This window comes from Physcomitrium patens, chromosome 13, assembly GCF_059467195.1.
Source record: "Physcomitrium patens ecotype Gransden chromosome 13, ASM5946719v1, whole genome shotgun sequence".
In the NCBI taxonomy this organism is placed as follows: Eukaryota; Viridiplantae; Streptophyta; class Bryopsida; order Funariales; family Funariaceae; genus Physcomitrium; species Physcomitrium patens.
This window is the reverse complement of record NC_143422.1, coordinates 12,669,042-12,694,831: the sequence shown is the minus strand read 5'-3', so window position 1 is coordinate 12,694,831 and position 25,790 is coordinate 12,669,042. Positions and strand designations below refer to the sequence as shown.

The 25,790-nt window shown below is 34.0% G+C and overlaps 2 protein-coding genes across 8 annotated transcripts; both read right to left on the bottom strand.

Moving 5' to 3' along the window:
* Window positions 1–9,918: 9,918 nt before the first annotated feature.
* Window positions 9,919–17,827, bottom strand: LOC112290331 (CRM-domain containing factor CFM3, chloroplastic/mitochondrial). Its single transcript, XM_024536485.3, has 14 exons — window positions 17,660–17,827; window positions 16,320–17,193; window positions 15,580–15,955; window positions 14,822–15,047; window positions 14,259–14,519; window positions 13,879–14,009; window positions 13,592–13,782; window positions 13,340–13,487; window positions 12,771–12,927; window positions 12,304–12,593; window positions 11,921–11,980; window positions 11,423–11,636; window positions 11,115–11,245; window positions 9,919–10,710 (listed from the first exon to the last, which is right to left on the bottom strand). Exons 2-14 carry the CDS (start codon window positions 17,108–17,110, stop codon window positions 10,408–10,410), a joined length of 3,279 nt encoding a protein of 1,092 aa, XP_024392253.1. The 5' UTR covers window positions 17,111–17,193; window positions 17,660–17,827; the 3' UTR covers window positions 9,919–10,407.
* A 2,963-nt stretch (window positions 17,828–20,790) lies between these two features.
* On the bottom strand, window positions 20,791–24,961 carry LOC112290332 (uncharacterized). 7 transcript variants are annotated; one of them, XR_016506118.1, is made up of 7 exons: window positions 24,156–24,961; window positions 23,374–23,633; window positions 23,003–23,169; window positions 22,588–22,694; window positions 22,172–22,227; window positions 21,413–21,961; window positions 20,791–21,110 (listed from the first exon to the last, which is right to left on the bottom strand). XR_016506118.1 is itself a non-coding variant. In XM_024536486.3 (6 exons), exons 2-5 carry the CDS (start codon window positions 23,583–23,585, stop codon window positions 21,433–21,435), a joined length of 624 nt encoding a protein of 207 aa, XP_024392254.1. In that variant the 5' UTR covers window positions 23,586–23,633; window positions 24,156–24,956; the 3' UTR covers window positions 20,791–21,110; window positions 21,413–21,432. The 7 variants fall into 7 exon arrangements, 1 of the variants encoding a protein (XP_024392254.1); XR_016506117.1 differs by having other exon boundaries at window positions 21,413–21,951; XR_016506116.1 differs by having other exon boundaries at window positions 21,413–21,570.
* Between the last annotated feature and the right edge of the window lie 829 nt (window positions 24,962–25,790).

Here is a 25,790-nt window from a genome sequence, read left to right as displayed (position 1 = left end):
TGAAGAAAAAATTGGTAAAAGAAATTTAAATTTGAATATTTAGATATAATCTAAAGTTTAGAGAAATTGAATAATTCATCAAAGAGAAATCTTTATTGAAAGATCAACATTCAAATTGGAGAAGGAAGGTGGCTAATAATTGAGAAGTTTTGGAAGCTTTTCTTGTAATTGATATATGCAATCTTCTTTAAATTTTTTGTCCTTCTTGCTAACTTAGTTATTGCAAAGTTTACAAATTTTGAATCAAAATTAATGGTTCAAGCATTAATTATTGAATTTTTAATCTACTATAGGATTTATTAAGAATTTATTTAAGATTTAGGATTAGATTAAAGATTAATTAAGATTGATTAAGATTGATTTAGGATTTAGGATTTGATTAGGATTTTATTTAGGATTTGGTTAAAATTTAAGATTTTGTTAGGATTTGGTCAAGATTTAAAATTTTGATAGGATTTGATTAGGATTGGTCTAGAATTTAGAATTTGGTTGGAATTTAGAATTTATTTAGGATTTGGTTTAGAATTTGATTAGGATTTAGATAGGATTTTATTAAGATTGCATTAGTATTTTGTATAAAGTTTGATTATGATTGATATAAAATTTTATTAAGATTTTTTGAAAATTACATTAAAATTTGATTAAGATCCAATTAAAATTTTTATTTTTTATATTTCTTTACGATTTTTACATTATGTATATTTTATCAAAATTAATTTATTATTTCTTTATATTTTTTTTATAAATTCTTGACACTTCTTTGGATTTAATTAAAGATTAATTACCATTTTTATAATTTGATTAGAATATTTTTAAGATTCTACTATACTTGATAGGATTATCTTATTGTTATTTCTATTTTTCCTTCTATAGCCAAGTTTTTAATGCATTTTCAAGTAGAGTTTATATAATATGAAACTACAATGTAGAAGATATCAAAAATAAGTTTGAAATGTATGCAAGAGTAATTATTCTAAAAGAAGTAGAATTATTCATCAATATAGTAGTAGCTTAAATCATTCAATCTTCAAAACTATTTACAAAAATGTAAGTAGACAAACAAGGGTGCTTTCAAGATTACTTGTAATGTAAAATTGAAAAATAGAGAAGAAACAAATGGATGATAATGATATCATTATTTTTATTAGAACAAGTGTATTATAGGAAACTATTGTAACTCCAAATACTAGCTAATTATATGAGATTCTTTACTAAAGCCAACAATTTTATCTACAATTGAGCTACCTATATAAAAAAATTTATTATCCTCTAGACTTTGTTATGTGTTTCATAAGAGATTTCTAAAGCTAATATATTGAGAGTATTGAGTGAAGGCAATAAAAACAATGATGATGATTAGAGCCTAACAATAGTCGAAGAAGAATAGAATCTTACAATAGTCAAAAAAGAATAGAGACCAACAGTAGTTAAAGAAAAATAAGCACAGCAATAATCAAATAAGAATGGGCACATAAACAAGAAAAGAACAGATAATGAGAATTAAATTAAGTTGATCTTAACCAAGTTGAAAATCATGCATTGCAAGAGTAAATTTTCTAACATGAAGGTAATAATATGTAGAGTGACAATTCAACTGTGCTACTTCTTTAGTAACTAGTGATTTATTAATTAAAAGTATAACTTTTCTTTGAGATATGAATGTAAATTATGAAAATAAAATAATTCATGTCACATTAATATATGCATGTTGAATAATAAGTTTTATGTACTAAAACAAAAGGTTATGGACTCTTTTCTTTTAATCTGTATACTAATAAATGTCTTGTTGATTGCATAGTTGTATATTGAAACAATACTTGATTGTCTTTTTGATTATGTAATTACATTATTGGAGAAGACTAGTTTACTTTTTCAACTTTTTAATCTCAATACATTTTCTTGAATTCCTTGAATTTCTTGAAGTTCTTGATTTTTTATTTTCTTTTGATTTCAATTTTAGTTTATTTTAAGATTTTTTTTCTTTAGATTTTTTTTTCATCATCTTTTTATTTGTTCTTTCATAATTTGATCACAATATCAATTAAAAAGACTTACTTAGCATTCAATGTTTTCATGGTTTTTAATTTCATTTCTAAAAATAGAAAATTTAAAATTTCTTTTGTGCTAAAGATCTCATATAATATAACAATGGTTTGGATAAAAATAAATCACATCATGAAGAATAGAAAGAAAAATATTACATTACTTACACTCTTTTTACTTCATCAATTAAGAAAAAATCTCTTATTCCTTTGACCACTTGATTAATTATATTGAATGTCTAAGATTATCTTTTTGAAGAGCATAAATATAAAAATAGTAAAATATTTATTTTCTTTAATATAAATTCTTTGGTTTAAAATTAACACAAGGTCAATCTATGTCTAGTTTCATTGCAAAGCTTGAATTTACAATGAGTGAACTTTGAGAGCTATGTGATATAACTTTTTCTGATGCTTTCATGATATCAAAGCTTATATTCAATTTATTTGTTGGATTTGACGTTTTTGTCACAACATGGAAGAGTACTTTCAAAGAAGATTATAATCTTACTAATCTCAAACTCAAGTTGTGGAAAAAAGAAAAAGAAGATTTTGTTTTACGTACAATAAGATGCTACTTCTAATTCTAGAGTTTTATATGCTAATTGTCAACATTATTCTACTGCTAGAAATTATAAAACATCACCAAATAGCTAGAGCTTCTATTTGCATGGTTATTCTACTTCTATGCATATAAATTCTTCTTATAAAAAAAATCTTTTTTTCCTCATGTTATGTAAAATTTTAATTGATTTTATTTTGATTTCATAGAATTCTTCCTAGGTGGCTATGAGTGTAAATTTTTACTCCTCAACCCAAGTTATAAGATGGCTTCAATTAAGAATTGCTTATAATTGGTGGTGTAAAGTGAAGTAGGCAATTAAGAAAAACAAAAGAAGAACAACCACAAAGCAATTGAAATAAATGACATGAAGCAATTACAACACCCAAAACTAAGTCATAGTCTGTTCTTTGTGTTTTTATCTAATAAAATATAAAAATAAAATATAAAAAATATATTTTTAGATAGATAATTTTATTATCTTTCCGATGACATAAGAAACATGTAAATCCAAATTACTATGAGTAAGTTATGAGGTTTTAAAGATATGAAGTAAATAATTGAAAAGTGAAGTGAAAATATTTTACCTCAAAAATAACTTGCTTATAGATCAAGGATTCGAGCCTCACCAAGGCTCACATGTAGTGTATAAAGGTATATAAGAGAGGCCACGAAGCCTTAGTCTTATCCTCCTAACTACCTTCAAGGTGCTACAACCCATATGGGACTTGTGCACTCCCCTTCCTACAAGGATTATACTAGCTTTTGGTCCTCCTATTTTCTACTAAAAGGACCAATATTTTTACAATTTTGATCTCACCATGGTGTTCAAAAACACCCAATTAGCCTAGGAACCTTGCGTGACCTTCAATTCTTACTCCATTTCTTCATAAAGGCTCCCAAAGTGGTAAAACTCATTTTTACCAAGATCTTAAAAATTGCTCTAAAAATTCCTAAATAAATCTAAATAAATTTTAAATAAATTCAAAAAAAATTATATAATATTTCTATAATTCTAGTATCCATTTAAGGCTACATTTTTATACCTTAGAAATTTTTGATAATAATATAAATCAATTTAAATCCACTATAAATCCTATTTTTTTATATCAATAACTAAAATGACATGAGGTTCTTTCTCATGCTTCTTCTAACTACTAACATTTATGTTTTTTATAATTATTACATATAGATAGAAGACCAATATAAATATTGGTCTTAACAAATAATCCTTACTATTTAATAATAAATAAAAATACTAAATCAATGAAGATAATTACCTCTAAGACTTACTAAGACTCTATTTCCACCACTAACATTCTAATTTTCTATTTTTCTAAGGATTTCTACACTACTTACTATATCTTGTGATTTAAAGCATTTTAAATGCATATTTTTATCCTAAAACAGCAAATGAGTCAATTTGATGATTCATTGTGGCTTACATCTTCTTTTGATTATAATCAAGTATCTTATTTTCAATTGAATAAGAACATCAAAATTTTAAAAACTAAACAAAGAATCAGATATAATTATTATAGTCTTTTTGGACACTAGTGGCGAAAATGCCTATGCATATTTCAAAAAAATTAATTGGTTTTATTCTTCACAAATTGGATTTTAGATTCAATCTATATTTGCTGAGTCATCAAATACTTTACATCCAAAGTTTTTTCAAAAAACATTCATATTCCAATATAGAACATTATACTATACACTTTAATACTAATAATCATGATGAGCATCATGATTTTATTAATTTTCATGAACATGATCAACCTTCATCAGAGTTTTTATTTTTTGAAATGACTTGTGCTTATAATATCTTAACATATAAAAACCATTTGAAAGGTTAGATTCCTAATAATAATGCTAATAACTACATGATAGGTATGATTTACTAGTTTGTTAATTACAAGCCGTTGCTATTAGATGCAATATGCTCCATCAAAACTCCAATAAGACATTGTTATTATATGGCAAGTATTTGAGATATTCAAATTCTTCTACAACTATCTAATAGCACTAAAGTTCATTTATTCATACAAATTTTATACATTCTTAGATTCAAGAAAAATCTATTCATCTTCATCAAAATTGCTCAAAAATATAAAATATTTATATTCTATAAAGAAAATATTTGCAAGCTTCTTCAAAAAAATAAATTCATCATGACCAAAAAGATACTTCACTATTCCTATCTTCTTGACTTCACCATCTTTCTTCCTTCTATAATAGCCTCTTATATAGCATCTTCTAAAAATTTGCCTTCTTCCAAAGAATTTTTAGACATTCAAACTTGACATCTTTAATTAAGCCACTTATATCATGCTATGATACAAAAAATAGCTATTAGTAGTGCTATAAATGGACTAAGACTAAAGATGACAAAACTTCTTACCTTATGTTCCAATTGTATATTTGATAAAGCACACCACACTTCATTTTCTAAGAATATCAATAAAATCAAAGCAACACATATTAGGATGTTGAATCTCTATAATATCTATGGACCAATGAGCATCTTCTTTCATGGTAGATCACTTTATTATATATATTTTTTAGGATGATTACATATGTTATAGATTTATTTTTTATATTTTCAAAAAAATCAATTTTCTAAAAAAAAATTAATTAGTATGCAAGGCTATTCTTTGAAATATTGATTATTAAGTATTCACTTTATGAAATGACAATACTGGTGAGTTTTGCAATAGAAGCTTTATTGACTTTTTTTATGCATATGAAATCAAGTATGAACTCACCATTTCTTATACTCCAAAATAAAAAGATGTCTCTAAGTGAAACAATAGAACAATTACAAAGGCAATTTGAAATATGATCTATTATATAAAAATTAACTTTTTATTTTGGGTAGAAGTAATGGATAATATAATATATACATTGAATTATACTTGTTTACGATTAAATCTACACATGACACTATTCAAGGATTATTCAAAAACAAAGTCATTACTAGCTCATATAAGGCCATTTGATTGTAAAGTATATACTCATGTTTCTCATTGCTCATACAAGAAATTAAATCCTAAGAACTACACTAGACTCTTCTTCAATTATTTTGATAATTTTAAAGAATATTGGATTTGAAACTTAGAAAGTCATTATAAGTGGAGACATAATCTTTGATGAATATAAATATACAAAAAATACATCATTTTTTTAAAATACATCTTTTAATGATGCTACTATTGAGGTATTATTTTTATTTTTTGATTGTTCATTTAATTGTTGTTATAAAAATCATCCTAACCATCTTGTAAATGCCAACATTACCAACTCAGTTTCTAATTCTTATATGGCTAAATCAATTTCATTGACACAAATCAATTCTCATCTAATATTATTAAAGATCAACCAAGCAATTTCGAAGATATAAGCAATAAGAATACATCACCTCATCCTCATGATATTATCCCACTTATTGTTGATTTTATTTCAAACCCAACTTGTTAAGAATGACCACCAGTATGACAAGACTTTGATTACCAAAAACAATGACTAATATCACTAGTATCATCTTTACGTGCTCACTCAATTAAAGAACCTTGATCTGATTTTTTTTCTCTTTATCCTCTTTCTACACAACAAGAATAACGACCTCCTTCTCAATTTGGTTACTCAACTTGAAACTAACATTACACCTTTGCTAACTTTATCAAGACTTTTTTGCATACACAAATCAATTTTGAAGATTCTATAACTAGTTTAGAAATTCTACAATCTTTTCAAGAAATTCTTTCTTCATTATATTTGGAACATTGACTGAAAGCCATGTAAAATGACTTCAAGTCCTTACTTGTAAACAAAATGTAAGGTCTCATTGATTTACCATTTGGATGAAAAGTAAGGAATTGCAAGTAGATCTTTACTCTTAAAACCAAAATTGATGGCATTATTGATTGTTTTAAGGCTCAATTAATCACTACAAGTTGTTCACATCAATATAGAATCAATTATACATAAACTTACTCTCTAACCATAAAATTTGACTCAATCTATCTTATTGTTGCTATAGCTATTCAAAAAGATATGTAAATCAAGTAGTTTGATATTAAAACTACGTTTCTACATTGCCAACTTTTTGAAGAAATATTTATAAAATAAGCTCTTGAATTTAAAGATCATCAGTTTTCAAAAAAAGTCTATTATGTCAAGCCAATAGGATATGGCATAATAAAATTAATAAGTTTTTGATTATTACAAACTCAAGCAAAATTCTACCAACTCTTGTGTATACCATTCTAAAAAAAAAAAAAAAAAAAAAAAAAAAACTCATCATTCTTATTTTCATTGATGATGACTTATATTGCTATCATGATAGAGGACATATTGATTACATTCTATATACTATGAATTATTTCTTCAAAACTTGAATTAACAATCCAAATATCTATGTTAGCTTATAGATTGAAAAGAATTGTAAATCAAGACTTAGTTTTTTTCATCAATGAGCTTATCTATAAAGAATCCTCCATGAATACAACTTTGAATATTCTTCTTCTATCTCAATTCTATAGGATTCTAACTCAATATTTCATATTGTTCATTCTTTAAATATACATAATGACAATATTTTTTCATTTGTCAATGTAAGTAGCAGCCTCCAATTTGCATCCAGCAGAACTCATCTTGATATCTCTTATTCACTCAATAATGTTGTTCTTTTCAAGTCCAAGTTTATACATGCTCATTGCAACACTATTCAAAGAATTTTTTAATAACTACGTACTACTCTAGATTTCAAGTTAGTTTATAATGGTGCTATCTCTCCAACCCTACTTATTACTTATGCAAATGTTGATTATCCAACAAGTGTTGATGACAAAAAAATCTCACAATGGATATGTTTTTTTTGAATGGATGCCCAATCAGTTAGAGGTCAAAAAAGCAAGCCTGCCTTGTTGATAGTATAACATATTTTGAGTATATTAATTATTATATGACTACAAAAGAAATCATATAGTGTCAAAGACTCCATGTTGATCTAGAATTATTTCAAGATACAACTACAATTTTATACTCTTATTCTTAAAGTGCTATCATGTTTGCTTTTAATCATGAATTCTATTCATGAACTAAGCATATGAATATCAAGTATCATATGATTAGAGAATAAATTTAGAATGGACTTCTACAAATCAACTACATCTCTACTGACTACAACATTGCCGATATATTTATAGAATCATTGACTCCAAAAAATTCAAGAAAATGTCCATTCTTCTCACCCTATATCTAGGCTGATATTCTACTTCTCTATCAAAGTGGGAGAATTATTTCTTGTAATCTTGATTAAAGAAGTTATCAATGACTTTGAAACCTAAAAGAAGAGAAAGCTTGAACCAATGCAAAGAGATTGTTTTACTCAAAGCAAGGATGTCATACTTTACCAATACAATTCATACATGAAGACAACTTACAACACTTCAAATATTCCACTAGTGTCAATGAGAGCTCAACCACAATACAAGTAGAACCTTAACAGAAATTGTGCCATTGCCACTTGACATAAGCTTTCTACCATCAAAAAAAAACCAACTCTTTTTTCCATTACAACATCAGATGAGAAGAAGCATCAACCTATTGCCATAGTAATCATTACAGCACAAGGAATGTCAACCACAATCAATGAAATAAAAGAGAAGAAAATACCACTAATCTACTTGTCACTCTATTACAACTACCAAGAAGAACCAACATCACACTTCACAACAATTAAAAAAAGAACGACACCATTGTAATCTAATATAAGCAACATTGCTAACAATACCAACTTTGAAGAATGCCAACAATCCTTTGACGATGAGCAATTGTTGGAAGGCAACATCAATGCTCGTTCTTTAATAACAAGAATAATTATTACCATCTTTGTATTTTTTTTTTAAAGTTTTATTTTTTTATTTTTTATTTTTTTTACATGCACCATTTTTAATGCATTGAGCATTTAATGTCACAAAAACATAATTCTTTTGATTTCTCATCTCAGTTAAAGATAATATAAAGTTGAGAATGTAAAAAAATAATTCTAAAAATTTCAATAATATTTATATGTACAATATTTTTTCAAGTATTCAATGATTTATGAAGAATTATTTTAATATTATGAATCTTTGCTTGAATACTTGAGTAACCAAATTAGGAAAATATAAAGATGTTTGGCTTTTTCATTCTTCCAAATATTTTTGCCATTGAGGATTGCATATAAAGATAACAAAAAGATTTGACCACCCATATACTTGAATTATGTTCATAGCATATTGGTAGCAATGGTACATATATCTACTACTTCCTACAAAAGAAAAAAGCAAAATATTACATCTTTTTACATAATTTAAAATTACATCATTTTCCAAGTAATTAGCTAATCTTTGGTAAAAATTAGCAAAAAAATTATCTTGATTTAATTGGAGCCAACAAAGGCATCTTTGATCAATTTTAGTATATTAATTAACAATATATTGTTAAAAAAGTCTTCCATACTAGTAGGTATATCCATATTTTGGCTCACAAAAATATAAGCAATATGATGCATAATCCATTGCACTCACTTTTCATTTTTTTTATTTTTTTTTTTATTTTTTAAGATAGAAGCTCTCTATCTAATTCTTACCTTTCTTTATTGTTGTCAAGATTGGCTTCTATGATTTCAATTCCTTTATAGGATATAGTTGGATTCCTCCTATATATATTTTTTTTGTAGAAACATAATAGGATACATTAGAGAATTGTACACACCATCAATTGCACAAAGAATCATATTTCTACCTTTAAATGCAATTTCTCCATTAACAATAATTGTGGCAATTTTATTTGCAATTGAAACACTGTAACTTTGAATATCATTTCTATGATTTCTTACTACTAACAACAGAAGAATTGTTATCTTGGGCTTCCACATGTGCTTACATGAATTGCTGCACAAAAGGATTTATACTATGGACTCCTTCTTGGGTATCATACAAAATATCCTTATCTAAATAGGAAAAAAAAAAAAAAAAAAAAAAAAAAAATGTTATCAAAGACAATTGAGTTTCAAAAGCCGTGTCATAAAAATAAATCTGACCATATTGCTCACAAAGATGCAAAAGCAAAAACTGAATTATATGGTCAAATGTGTTAATGTATGACTCATTGTTGCCAGCTATACAATTGAGCACAGATATATAATGTAAGATCAACATTTTAGATGGTATTTAATGTTTAAGATGACTTAGAATAAATTCATGTCGTGTATTACAATATCGTTTTGAAGCTCATGGTTGGTTTGATTCAATATTCAATCGACACACATTGAAGCAGTTACAGGGCTAGATGTGGAAACATTCAGAAAAGAACTATGTTACAGTAAGCCCTGAATATTAAAAGACTACATCACACACTCGCGAATTTAAGAAATTCTAAATCGACAAATTCCTGAAGCCCCTGCAGAAGAAACAACTTCGTAACGACCAAGGAAAAATGAAATGAAGGGAAAGAACTTGGTGGAAGAAAGTCAAAGCTGAATCCTTTTCTACCTCGGGGTTGATACCTCTAGAGCCCTATCCACCTACCCTGAAACTAATGCCGTTTCGGTCTGCAATGTCTACACTAAATCGATAGTTTGTCCCCTACATCTGTCAGGCTTGTGATGTATTCCAGACTAAGATTAAACGATTTGAGTGCTGAAATGCTAGTTAACTTTGACCACAAGTTTGCACTGTTCCTTGCCAAGGGAAAATCTTCATTCCCTTTTGTTTAACATAAGTTTGATTCTCCACCAGAAAAGCTGAACCACTAACTTCAGGTGGCATCCTCGTGACGAAGCTCTTCCTCTTTCTCCTCATGTGTAACTTCCTCATCCTCAGCTGTTTCTTCCCAATCCTCATCATTCCATGCATCAATCCCAAAGTCGTCAAAATCATCTTCGTCTTCATCTTCAGATTCAACATCCAAGTCACTCAGACCTCGTCTATCTGATGAAAGCTCATCTTCTATTCCTTCCTTGTAAGCTGTCAGGTCTGGTCGTTCCTCGCCAGCAGGCCAGCCACGATAAAATATAAGCTTACTTGGCTCTGTTGAGACTAAAACAGCCCCAGTATGCTCCTGAAAACAAAGAAACGAGCGATTAAAAATCAGAATTTAACTGCTTTTAAGTTAACATGATGAGCTCCGCTAATACACTAATTAGGTGCTGCTGTCCTGAAACTCAAGTAAAAAAATTAATAAATCCCAGAGTACTATACTAGGATCTAGTAGTATCTTACTAGGTCCACTGTACCGGGGTTTGTTCATCAAGGCCATTCAAGAATGTCGAAACTTTACTCTAATTCTGCTGCCTTATGTCACATCATACTCGTAGCTGATCCCCTACGATAAGTCAGCAGAAGAAGAATACTAGGTGCCTGTGAATTGTTGGGTGCTTCTCCCATAGTCTAAAAAGAATTGTGACATAATAATTTGGTATAAGAGTTGCATTACAACAGGCGGACCATGGACAGGCAGAATACCTCAATTTGTTCTACAACTGAAGCCACAGACGAGCCCTTGGGTCTACCCTTCACGCCAACTTTCACGAAAGGATGCTTTTGAAGATAAGCACAAATTGACTTGGCTAAGTCTTCATACAAAGTGGTCTTTCCTGTGAAATTCGCCATCATTCAGATCAATCTAACGTTAATTTTAATTAAAAGGTACTTCTCAGTCACTGTACACCCTAAAATAAAAACCACGGCGATGACCGAAAAAACATGACGTCAAGGACGACTCATAAAAAATTAGGTGTAGCTGGAGCAGTGGACAAATATGTAGAACTTACCAATATTGAAGTTGGCAGTTCTACCCAACATCAAAGGTATTTGTTGTCGCAAATGTTGTCTTTGTTTGCGTGTAAGAGGTTCAGCCTTGAAGAAATTCTTAACCTGTATCGACTTCCCTACATTGTCCAAATTAAAATCAGTAGCATCAAAATCTTCGAGATTGCCTTGTGTTCCAGCTTCATTTTCCAACTCATCTTGTTCCTCCATTTTGTTCTGTTCAAAATCCCGACAATCACCGTACATCCAAATGTGAGGATAGTCATGATTTCAGACACATAAGATAAGATTGTAGAGGTTACTTTGGCTGAGGCATGTTATGTAATCAACATTAAATCCAAGCTTATAAGCAAACCAAATACCAGTGGACTAACAATCTTTGCAGCATTAGAATTCAAAACATACATGAAGATAAAGGGTTGGTTCCTAGATTTGAAATCCACTACCCCTAATCCAAAATTTACATAAGCATGTGTGTAACACTAGGTCGTGAGACTAACCAGGCCTGCTTGCATCGTCTCAATCTCCGTCATCAGTATCTGGATATGCTTCTCCAATGACTAAAAGTACACATACGGTAATTTTCAATTAATACAGATAAGACATTCACGACCATTGTGTGCACGAAATTTGGCCAATTCTCCATGTACAGGCACAACTAACACTCCAAATTCTCTAATCAGACACGAGCCCAAATGCTGGCTTTATGCGGGCGTCAGCATAACTCTATATGAATCATTTCTTCTACTTGAAAAAACCAAATGATTGTAGTTATGAAAGGCACACGAGATACAGCAGAGTCCACTCTAATGTTGATTCTGCATCTACACAATTAGCAATTCAAAAAATAGCTGGGCTGAAGTGAAAAGAGTGGAGGAAGTACCTGCATTCGTTGCACCTCGAGAGAACGTTTTAGGGCTTGTCTCTTTGTAAGAAGATGCCTAGGTCTTAGTTCAGATGGGCGCTGGTAGTTTTTGCCACGATACACTATGATGGCTTGTCCTTTGGAAGTATTGACGATATCCACTAAAATTCCTCCACTCTCTCTCTCCAGCATCTTAGCTGTTTGTTGGGCCTCAGCTATTGGTGCCTTCACAAGGATTTTCACAAGTTCCCTGTGTTTCCAGTGAAGATGCATATTCTCAACAGTACCACCAAATACTCCTCTTCTACCTGTGAAAAATCAAAGTACTTTGCACATTTTACTTTCACTTTAGAGAGGAAAAGAGGTAGCCACAGAGCTGCACCGAATTAAGCAAGAATTGTTGAGTTTGAAGAATATCCTTAAAAAGCCAGATTGGGAAGAATAAGAAGCTAGATCTACAAGCTAGATAGAGGATAAAAACTCACCCAACAGAAGATAACCCTTATGTTTTAACCCTTGCTGTCTGTACATGTATCTCTCCGCTTCTGAAAGAAACTCCTTGTCTAGGGGTGCATCCGTAGGATTCGTTTTTGCATCTATCTTCGCTAGCTCTGCCATTGCCCTTTCCTTCTTCTGAAGTGCCTGAGAAATGGAAATATTCCTATATAAGAATAGCATATAAAAGTAGTAAACAAATACTAGGAAATATTTTTCTTTGGAAGCAATTAGCTGAACTCTCGTGCTAGGATATCCTTGATTGGGTAGGATTACTGCGTGTCAGAAGTACCAGGCTTCGGAACGTAATCACAATAATTACAATAATTATCTTGAAAAGGTCAGAACCTTTCCGAGATAATTGCAGCAAAATAAAGACCAGAAACATAAATATGGACTTCCATGGACCATGTACTAAAGTGCTAGAGCAAATCCAGCGAGCACTATGACAAAATTAGTCTTGATGTGAACACAGTTTTATTGTTCATGACATGTAGGACACTGCAATCATCATAAATGTATACTACATGCCATAAATGCTACACTGAGATGTACTTACAAGCTTCATTTTCTGCCGAATCCTGTCCATAGCCTGACCTCTTTTTGCTTTTCGTGCTGCAATTCTTTCTTTTCGAGCTTCATCACTCTTTTGCCAGCCTTCCCATGCAGCTCTTGTTTCCATAGCCTCTTCCAAAGTCCCTACTTTGCTGTCAACATCCAAGACAAACAACATAATAAGAACTAGCATTGATTAGCCATTTAACCGGTTCCAGGACAAGAAACTAAATAATGAGAAGTGAGACCCTAGTACCTGGTATCAACGATTTGCACTACTCTTTTGCGACCACTCAAACGAATCCTTTCTTCCTCCTCCTGCACTGCTTTAGCCATACGGTCCCTCTCTTCTAGCGCTACCCGAACCGCTGAGGGCAAAAAGTCTTTGCCACGAGAAAGTACTATGTACTCTTTATCCCTGGCTAATAAGGTTCCTCCAGTTAGCCTCTGCAAACCACAGGGAAAGCAACGTTAAAACTCCGATTCTTTTCTGCATATGACGACGGTGATACGCGAAGATGGAAATTTGCTTGTAATCCTTGCCTTTAATTCTTCAGCCATTTTCTCGTTGCTGGTATTTTGAACCCCTTTCTTCACACCTATCTTCACAATTTCACTCTTCTCCCACAGCTTCATAATAGCTGCAGCCAGTCCATCGAGTCCTCTGTTCCTCCCTAAATAAAATACACAATGAATCACAAGAGTATAAATGCAGTATTCATTTGGGTAAATCTCAAGAGTTAAAATACATGGGACCACTCAATATCAGTAGCACTATGACAGCGTAATCGACCAGCTGATAAATTGACGTCTGACTAAACAGACATTACTCATACCACAGTAGAATCAGTAGAAAACACATGAAAACTTCGCATAAGATAATTGTTTCACGTGCATAAGAAAGAAGCATTCGAGGTACTCACCAAGGACAAAATGAGGAGGAACAGGACGTGCCAGACGTCGCAGCTGTGTCATTTCGAAATCGTTCAATTTAGGTTTTACGCCATGGGGCAGAAGCCGGAAAGGACGCTTAAATTTAAACTCTGAGTCGAGTAAAAGATCCCCATCCACTGGCACAGGATCCTTCCCCTTCCAATCTGCGTATCGCGGCCCTAGACCATCCAGTAACTCCTCCATCATCATCAGATCAGCGTTCTGCCCTTGCTTCATGAGAAATTCCTTTTCTGTATTCACATCAAACATCGACATCAATATTCTTATTTTGACTGAAGACTCACAGCAGTAGAAAAAGAAAATTTTCATTTCTACGATGAAGAAATTTCTCACCAAAAGCACTTTCCGCGCGCAAACAACTTTAACATAGAGTAAATTCTATGCCCAAGGCTCGGAAGCATTACATTTGTAAACGAAAGGTTAGCAATCAACCTAAAGGAGATCAAATTTTTATGTCATTTCAGCTTTTGTATCATATTAATGTTGTGTGCACTTCGCATCGACTGCACTGAAGTACCCAGTGAAGCTCTACCTCCAGATTGATCTCCGGTGACGTCGAAGCACTCTTCAATTGATGACTCCATCTCCACTTCACTACCAGCTTCCATAAGTAGCTCCTGTTCCTCATCCTCGTCTAGATCCAGAGACAATAATTCCTTTTCTTCCCTTTCCAGCACAAAAGGATGGACATAATCCTTCCCACGATAGACTACTGCGGCACTGCCCGCACGCCATATGACTAGCCCACCAGTTAATCTCTGTAGCCAGAACCAGTCAAATGGAAACATTTAGCTTAAGCATAAATGTTTCAAAGAGACACTAACTGGAAAATACTTCATATCAAAACACTTCGTCAAGCTTTCATTTCAATGTTTCCATTCGCACAGGCGCTTGGACATCTGAACTTACAATTTTGGTCGCCAGTAATTACCAATATAAACCCAGCTCTTACTGACCAACGAAAGTGTGATTAAGTGCTTTCGTCTAAACGTCTAGTTTCCCTTACGAGCTTAGTCCAGTTAATATGTTGAAGGGAACAGGAAACATTCTCATTACTGCTATCTCATATTTTGTTTCCTCGCCTATGGCTAAATTCAATAAATGATAACTCCAAAAGCCGGGATCGTGCATATCTCAAAATATGCGATGCGATCATTCTAACCAAGACGAACCAGATGCCAAGTTCTAAGTAGTAATTTGTCCGGAAAATCAAAATTAAGACATACTCGTTCTTGTTTCTTTTATTTCCATTATCCAGCAGTATGGCAAAACGAAATAATATGAACTAACCTCAAGATCTTCGTGCGCTTTCTTCATATTCATTGACAAGGGTGCATCACATTTCACTTTAGCAAGCTCAGAAGTACGCCACCTATCATGGATTGCCTCCACAATGCCAGGGGTAACCCCTAATCGACCAATCTTCAGCCGTCCCTGCAATTGCAGCCCGAGTGTACGTAGCCTTCTCAGTTCAGGCTCTGGTAGTGTGAGCTCTGCCACGGAGGGTGATCTAACTCTCTTCTTTTTCTCAATCTGTTCATGATCTTCTTGTTCTTCATTCTCACCCATGGCCCAAGGAAACCTTGATCCAAGATCGTCGGAAGGCTGCTCAAGATTAGAATTGCTCCATCTTCGGTCCAGACCAGGGTGCACAGCTTGACCGGGTCTGAAGTCAAAAGAAAACTTGTTATCTCCTTGACCAAATTAATTTGGATCAATGCTGCACAACCTCATGATATTTCGAGCAAAAACACCCACAAAAAGACAAAGCAGCTTTGCACAATCTCGTCTATCAACCTACATTCAACTCATGCGTATGTAAGAATCCAAATATGTCTTCTGTGATGACAATTGATCCTTCTAGTATTCCCAAAGGAGCTACATTGTTAAACAAAACCCCAAAAGATAAACTTAGTCACGCTTAGATATCTTGGTGGTCAGGTGTCATCAAAAAAAAGAGACAACCTCAAGAATAAAATACATAAAGATAGAAATGTCAAGACCTTCAACAATGTGAAAGACTTACTGACCTAGGCAGAAATGATGAAGTCTCCGTAGCAGGAGGATTTTTGTCGAAGTCCATCGTAGTTGCAGACTCTCCGTTCCCAATTGCACGCAGCTTTTCGACGATTCGAGCCATAGAAGCTCTTTGTCCTCCGCCCTGGTAATTTTCTCGATCCCCCCTTGCATCCTTATTTTTTGGAATCGGTGATCTCCTACCTCGAGGATTTGCTTTAGCTCCCCTCGCTGGACCCTGATCCCAAGGCGCCCTGTGCATGTTACCCTCCGTATCATGTTGAGAATACTTAGACGTGTTCGGCTTGGGAGATTCGCTCCTGTTCGTACTAAAATGACTAGCTTTCCCCTCCATCTCACTGCCCCGTCTGCTGGACGAAGTAAGCCTCTGGTTCCTAGAGTTGGAATGTCGTCTCTGCGAATCCCTGCTCTCAAGCGCATTGTTGTTGAGCCTTGATGACGGCCCATCATCAGATTCCCTATACTGCACACTGTTTCTCGACCTGCCTTCCTGAAAGTAATTCCTCCGCACATTCGAAGACTCTCCTTTCTCTTCTCCAGTAGTTAGCTCTACTTCGTCGGCCTCTTTTGACGATGCAGCACAAATCTGTCGTTGTCGCCAGTTGGGAAGTTGAGAATGCAGAGAAGGATATCTGTCGCGATGACGACAGTGAAGTAGCGACATTTTGGAGGTTCTACGAACTAAGGTCGCGGACGAGAGGTTATGTGAACTTCGAGCATCCAATACGTGAGTAGTCTGTGGCAATCGCGCAGGAGTCACGCCCGCCATCACAGAAATCTCCATAGGAAAACCTCAAGCAAATTCCCCCGCCACTCTCTCAAGGCTATTCGTCAAGGACCTCTGCGCCAATTGGTATTCCACAACACCTGACAGGAAGAATTTGGCATTGCATACAAACGTCAACCAATCATCAACAACGACCTCGAAAACTGATCAAATTTTCACTCCATTGCGATCAATTGAAACAAATTCCCCTCGTTTGGTTCAATTCCGGCCAACCTCGTGATCAAACCACAAACATGAAGACTATAAAAATGCTAAGATCCAAGGAATTCAATTCAGCCTTCACAACCGGCATCTACACGCATCACTCCACAACATTTCCCGCATTTACACTTTGCTAAAATTTCTCAAAACTCGTCCAAACGTATCATCGACTACCACAACATTCCTTTAGCTTTCGGAATCCCGCATCGTCTCTGCAGAGAAATTAGAGCCTGCACTTTAAACCCTAAGTCTTATCTTCACGCAATTAGGAGCCATGCTGCAAGACTGCTGTTCCAATACGCACGAGAAACCCCTGTTAAACCCGCGACCGGAACGACACCGTACCTGAAGAATGCTTCCAACTACGAATTCGGCTGAACGGAAGGAGGAGCAGCCATGAGCTCGTCCGTAGCAGCAGCTCCGGCGCGCGTGCTGCCTGAGGACTAAGCTGCTCCAGCTGCGGGGAATTATCGTTGTGCTTGTGCTTCTAATGCTTGTGCTTCTGAAGCTCTGCGAGATGCTGCGAGCAAGGGACAGGTCCTGAGGGGGTTTTGCGTCCGAAACCGGGTCAGTCGGGGACACCGGCGACCAGTATTCTGTGGATAACCCGCGATTCGCAGCTTTAGGGTATTTTTTAAGATGACCGTGTTGGAAAGCCTATCAATCTCGGTCAGTATGGATGTAAATTCATTGCCCACTTTAAATAGTAGAACTTCATTACATCCTTCAATTGTTAGTTTAGAAACAAGGTTCATGGAATCTGAAAAGAAAATTCTACACTGCAACAATGTTGTGACATAATTTTTATATAATTTTTTTTGTGGTATTTTTTGAATTATACAAAAAAAGTGAGGAGTAAAAATAATTCTTTGTTCAATGTATTTTTTAAAATATAATCAATTATACCATAAATTTGGTCTTTATTATTATTCTAGATCAATGAAAATACTCCAAAATACAAGAACATTTGTTAAGAAACGTTTTTTTAGCAATTTTATAAAATATTTTTTTAAAGTTCTATTTATAAATGGGATTCTTTTAGATAATTGGTAATTCTATGAGCATCTTTTCAATAAATAGATACCAATAGATTATGTGCTTGTCAGGTGTTGTGGAACATTTATTTTTTAGACATTTCTTTTTTATATACCAAAACTGAAGAGAATACAACCTCACATAATTTAAGAATAGTGATTATATTACTGACTCTATAGGGTAACAAAATAAGACATACATATCTACCAACTCTATAATCAAAGCTTGGATGTGCAATGATAATGTTGTGTTATGTAAAATCTAGTTTAAAAATGCACCATGCATTTAGCTGTAGAAGAGTTTTATCTAATTTTTTAATTTCTTCAAAAATAATCCAAAAAAAGCATGAGGTGTTTAAAAACACTAGTCTTCACAATCTTGATTTACCTAAAATCCTAAATTTAATTAATTTTGATTTCTATCAATTCTAAATTACAAATCTATGCAATTACAAACATCCTAAACAAAATTCTAAGTAAGTCCTAAGAAACCTTAAGTACACCCTATTAGATCCTAATCAAACTCTAAAATATTCTTGAGAAAATCCTAAGAAATCTCTAACAAATCATACCAAACCTCAATAAATTCAAGGTAAATCCTAATAAATACTTAATTAAATTCTAAAAAAATCATAAAAAAATCTAATTAGATCCTAAATAAATTCTAAATAAATTCCAAGAAAATTCTAATCAAATCTTAAATAAATCCAAAAATAATCCTAAAATAAATCTTGATGAAACTTTTATAAAATTATAAGAAATTCCAACTAATCTTATCAAGCTCTAAAAAACTTCTAAACAAATTCTAATAAAATCCTAAGCAAAATCTATTAATTTTAATAATAAATTTTTTAAATTGACTTTTTGGTCAATTGTTAATTTTGCTTCAATTAAAATTATTTTATTTATTCTTTTTGGTTAAAAATATTCTCAAAAATTTTAAAATGAATTGCACTTACAAGTTGAAAGAAAAGAAAAATAGGTCTCTTGAATGTTGTGCAACCTTCTTTCTCAACTTTGATGTCAAACTCCTAGTTGCAATATGTTTATCTTCTATGATCAATTTGCTCTCAAATTTGTATAGGTTGTGTTCTCCATGTCAAATACTAGCTCACAAATCTATATTCAACGTAATTAGCAAATCTTTGATATCCTTATTGACCCTCAAATTACCAACTATCAAATATCTAACACATTTGAATTTCAATAATTTCAACTTAAACCAAGAAATTCAGCTCAAATTTAAGTTACACAATTATCACAAGTATATGCAAAAAACTACAAAAATTCACTAATAGATCTATCAAAAAGTTCACAATATTGGCCAAAATATAGACCTTAATTTATAGCTATTAAAACAAAATTTTGGCTTTGTTAGAAATCACATAGTTATTGTAAATTTATTTTGCATGAATTTAATATCTATTAATATTTCTTAAATTCTCTTATCTAATTTCATTTTTTTTATGAACTAAAAAACCTTATATTTGCCATAGGCACTTGTCTTTTTAGCCTTAGGGACTAATTTTAAATGTGGTTCACAAAAGATCCTCCCTAAGTATTGATTCAAGTTTTTCTTTAATTTTAACTTAAAGATTTCTATAATAGTTTTATGTCTAATCTACCTTGTCTTGTCTTAATTATGACCCTACAAAATAAGTAGAAGACTTTTTAGCAAAAGGGCAAAATATCTTGCTTTTATCTTTTACTCATGCTTGCTGAATGCTCTTCCTTATTAACTACAGATCCCAATAAATGTCTGTTCTGCAATAGTGGCTGCAATGAAGTATACCTTTCAATAGTGATCAATTCTAGTTTCTGTGTTATAGACTGTCGACACAATGTTCACAACTGGTCACTAAATCTGGTTCATTTCCTCTCATGCAAGGATCGGAACACTGGTTTCTGGGACGTTGTGTCTATACAGCAAACAGAGGTGATTGTTTGTGGCTTTTGCATTTTGGTCAGTACACTTTTAGATCCTCGGGGTTTAGCTCATTATTATCTCCTGGTTGATCTCCTGTTGCAGTTTCAATTGTTTCACAACAAATTTGTTTTCCAGATGACTAAATATATTAATTTACAGATTCACCAGTGCAAGGTATTTACCATCATCTCAAGGATGCATTAACTTGAACGCCCACAGATTTTCAGATGCAGTAAAAGTCATTACGCCTTCAGCATCAGTAAACACGCAATAATGTCAACAGGACTGATACAGAGTTATGAACACAGCCGATTGGCCTCATGTACATAAAAACAATTTAACAAGAATAATTATAATTATCACCTCTGTTACGACTTACATTTGTAAGCTGAATATCCTAACTAGGCCGATCCCACAACCACCAAAACAAAACGCATAGCTGAAACCACAAATTCCGAGTCAACAGGACACCCTTATAATTGTGACCATCCCAGTACTGTAATAGTGGTACCACATTCTTCAGAAGGTGAACGAAATTCTTTAATTTAAGAGGAAATACACAGAAGACCTTGCATCTAGACGGATATAATTATATGCTACTTCCAACTCCAAGTAATTTTCCACATGCTGGCTGACATCAAGTACACAAAACACAAGTTACTATGTGCAGAGAACGAAAACATTTGATCCAAGAGCTGACAATAATTAATAGTGCAATCAGCTTGTCTTGCCCTGAGCGAGTGTCGCACTCCCCACTCGGCGCACTGTACTAATATCACCGCCAGGCCACACAATGCGGGTAAGCACAGCATCCAAACACACCACCACGCTTGCTCTGCATACCAGAGAGTCTGAAGGTCAACAAAGTCCAATACCGATGAAAGAGTTCTATGTTCTTAATTACCCGAGCACAACCAGCATATTACTAAAAAGGAGAAAAGAATTTGCAGAGGACCACGATAATATTCGATAAACAAAATTGAACAGAGCATACAGGCAATACAATCTTCGCAACCAGTCAGATCAAATCACTAAGTTCAACGATCCACGCAAATAAGAATTAGATACTAAGATGCAGTTCGTGTAGCATGGAAAGACAGGACAGGAAAGGAATTGTTAATAGTCTTGATGACTGACCTGCTCAAACTGGAAGATTGTCAGATTACATGAGCTGCATATGAGCGGAGAGGTAAGCTGCCCAGTCGCAGATCTTTAACTTCCGTTTTCGTTGTCATCGTGTCGAGACAGCTATCCCTCTCCAACCATCTGTTGGGTTCCTCCACGACGTTCAAATCCTACAACACAAAAACTTTTCAGACTCTGACTAATGCACATTAGATACCAACGATTTCCATTTGGTAAATGGTATAAAACAATCAACAAGCAAGTTAAATAATACTCCATTCTACAAGCAACGACTGAAAATAAATTCCACGACGTTGAATATGAGCATTTAAATCATGTCTTGCGCGGAATTTCTAAGATCTAAAACAAATAGCATGAAGCGATCGTGACTTTTCCTTAAGTAAAGATTTAATACTATGTCCCCCATTGCCTCAAAATAGTTAATGTTGATGTCGAACTGAAAATTGTAGTTCGACAAAAATCTTTGACAATGAATTGTAGCCAACAAAAATTCCTGCTCCACACTTTCCGCAGAGGAGTATCTACCCAACCTACTGCCACCTGCCGAAATTAGTGTAGAAGATCGACCTCAAGAACAAGATACAATAATACCTGCAAACATTTAATAGCTATCGAGATAATCTAACTCTACTGTGGAAAAACAAAGATCACATACCCGATGAGAACATGAAAACTACAACATGAAAATTTAAACAAAATACTAGTCTTTTAAGTTCTTGGATACACAATGCAATGGACATGATTCCTAACCTTCTAATTTCTGAAGATACTCAAGTGATAGGCAAGTGGTCAAACTGGGTCTGCAACTTAGCCCGAATAAAAATTTTCATCACAATGGAGACAAAATTAGACTCATATTGTAAACCGGTGGACAAACACACAAGCCAATGGTTCGGCTCCTTCTGCTCGAATCTTGCACTAGCTCAGAATTCTGAGGTGAAAAGAGCCCCTAACACAGATCCTAAAACTCTGGCACCCTTGCAATGCAAAGACTTTTGTTGGGTAAAGTTAGTTGGCGAAGCGAATACCGCACTGCACATAATCTATGATCAATAAACGCAACTGTACGCTTATGTACAGTGAGGTGTGCAAATGCGACAAAAACTGGATGTGGAGAATATGCTAATATATAGATGATAAAATGCGAAAAGATACAAGGCTCATACCACATAGCGCGTAATCCATATTATGTTCAATAATACAATATTGTATTGAAATTCGAGATTATTTCCTCTCACAGGGGCGAACAAGCTTACTCCATTGAAAGCGTAGTCTGTTAACACAGATACCAAAACATTCTGACATGTAAGTAAAGACTCCCAACATGACTGCTATTCACCAACTAAACAAAATTAGGGCATAGCACAGTCCTCTTAGAAGCTGGAATCATATTCACTTTTAAGAATTAGATATGGATAACACCTAGGAGCCGACTATATCCGTACAGTTGCAATATATTAAAGCACACAGTAGTCTAATTGGTGAAACTAAATTGAAAGTCATTACATGAATCTAAAGGTAGTTCTTGCAATTCACATGCTTGAACATACAATGGGTTTAGCTCAGATTAGTAACACTTACAACAGCAGCCCAAGGCAAGTTGAGCAAACACTAGACTACTAAGTGAGACCTTTGAAGGTACCAAAAAACGACCAGTAGGCGCATATACTCCTCCACCTATCCACACTATGAAGGGAATTGAAAGTAGATAAAAGGCATAATAAACCAGATCCTTGAAAATTGAGTACCTGCACATCAGCAAGGAACCACCAATGTCACCGCAAGAGAAAGGCTGAGGCAATACACAATGGCTGCACAGAAATATTAACAAGGGACCCTTTTTTCCAAATTTTCTACATCTCAAGAATAAAGACACTCGGCGGCAACGTCAGACACCAACTTAGGCCAAACACGGCACATTTTTAGGTATTTCTATGAACAAATAAACTTACTTTTCAAATTTCACAGTCGTTTTAGCATCAAGACCTTTCGCATTCCAAATCATCTCTTGATCACCAGTTTTGGGCTTCTCAGCCCAAACCACACTTCCATCCAGTTCCCCTTCTTCCGCTTCTTCGAAAGTCTCACCTCCATTTCTTCTGCCTCTTCTAATTCTTCCACTTAAAAAGTTTTCATCGAAATTCTTCCTCAACAAATGAGGCATGGTCCTTGCTACACTACCTCAATACGCAAGTACATACCTAAACAAGTACTGCCACCACAAAAGTTCCAGTTAGCAGGTAGGGTGTTTGCATAGTAAGGATGCATGAGTGGCCTTCAAACTCGATTGATGTATCCATCGAACCGTCATTTCAGGATAAAAAATATTTACTCTCCTTCAAGAATGCGCTTAAAAATTTTGAAAAAAGAAATGGTACTTGACCTAAAAAGCTAGAAGAAAGGCTAGTTGGAACACAAACTTTAGTACATGATTAGCATTCTCAATTTGCACTCAGGAACAATGTCTTTATCTGCTTACTTTGACAATCATAGAGTTATTCTCTACAACCAAATTTTCCAACGCAATGCAAAATTGCAAATATTGACGATAGCACTTGAAGGGTAACACGCAAGAGGTGATAGTGATGCGATGAAGAGGAGATTATCCACACGAATTCAAGGCGCAGAAAATTAACCGAATGAGATGGTGAAGACCTTGCAGGGGTAAAGCAAACTGGCTAAGATGTGCACCAATAAACAAAATGACTGGAAGGGTTTTGAACAATATACTTACAGCGGGGAGGAACGTTCACACAAGTGAGAAGCTGAGACGTGAATTTGAGAATGGCACGTAAACGGATCACGACAATACTAAGCTGCCCAAAAAAGCCGCCCGCGAAAAACACCAGCGTCATCACCTCCATCAGGCTACGCTTAACTCTTCAGACTCTCTCAACAACGACCTCGCAATCGACACCCAACGTCTAAACCACGTCTGCGATGCACCCTAAAAGTCCACAACCAACCCTTCCTGCAATTCTGCGACACCGCCTGAAACTCTACCCGTCGCCGGTGGTCAAATCGCTTACTTCCACTCGATCAAGCTTCCATCTACTGAAAAACACACCCCAATTCGCCGTGCAGCACCGTTGCCGCATCCGTCGACGATAAAGCTTCGCGTCGACCCCACTAAAACAGCATCAAGAACACTTACTGTTGTTGTTGCTGTTGTGTGTGTGTGTGTGAGAGAGAGAGAGAGAGAGAGAGAGAGAGATGAGATTGTAACTGATGCGTGTGGATCTGAGAGTGAAAAAGGCGATAATGAGGGTAGGGTAGGGTCAGGAAGCGAGAGGATGATGCAGATGCTGATGATGGAGAAGTAGTGTAAGCAACGCTACTCTACTCCATGGCAGCAGGGCAGTGCAGTAGTGCGAAGCAGAGCAGAGAGCACTTGGCCAGAATTGAATTATTGCATTGAATTGGAACTGAATAGAAATGTGTTGCGAGGGAGTGAGACTGAGAATGGACAAACTTGCGCATGGCACGCGCTGCCCCCAACAAAGCAAGCCCCGATGATGATGCTGCTGGCTACTGCGGCATTCCTCTTCTCCATGCCCAGTGCCTCCCTCCTCCTCCGCCATGCCTATCGTGCTCCTTTTGCCTTTCTCCTTTTTGCTTTTTCTTTCACTTTTCTCCAAACTCGACTCCTTCGCTCAGTTGTTGGTCTTTGCTCATACCGTTTAGACGTGTCAAAGTATTAACTATAATATATAATAGTTCATATAATATCTCATATAACAGTAGGGTGTTTCTAATGCCACCACAATTCTCTATCACATGTTACAACAATTTTGGGCTATTCCATCACAATTTATTATTATTATTATTATTTTGATGAAAATTGAAGGTACTTTTTATGTGATTTGAAAAACAAAAACAAAATATTTAAAATATCAACAGAAAAAAGTTATAGGAATAAAAAAAGTTGACGAAATATTTTGAGTGGGTGGGAAGTTGTGGTAGTCATAGCAAAAATTGTGGTGGTATGTATTGGAACGTAGATTGTAGTGGCAATAGAAAAAATTATTGTGGCATTAGTCATACTACAATAATAAATACAATGATTATTAAAGTAGAAAAAAAAATAAAAAAATAAAAAAATTTGGGATTTACAATTAATTATGAAAATGATCATGTCAAAGCTAGCTTTGCATGAGAGCATTGGAGTCATTACACACTACGCCCATAATCAATTGAAATACCCACAAACTTCTCTATTGATTGTCAACATGTGTGAATAAGAAAATGATCTCTACAAATGTAAAATTGAGAGATTGATGAGAGAGAATGACCTTCTTTGGATTGGTGAGGAATATATGACTTGGTACAAAATGGTGTGAACAAAAGTAAATCCATTAAAGATATACCT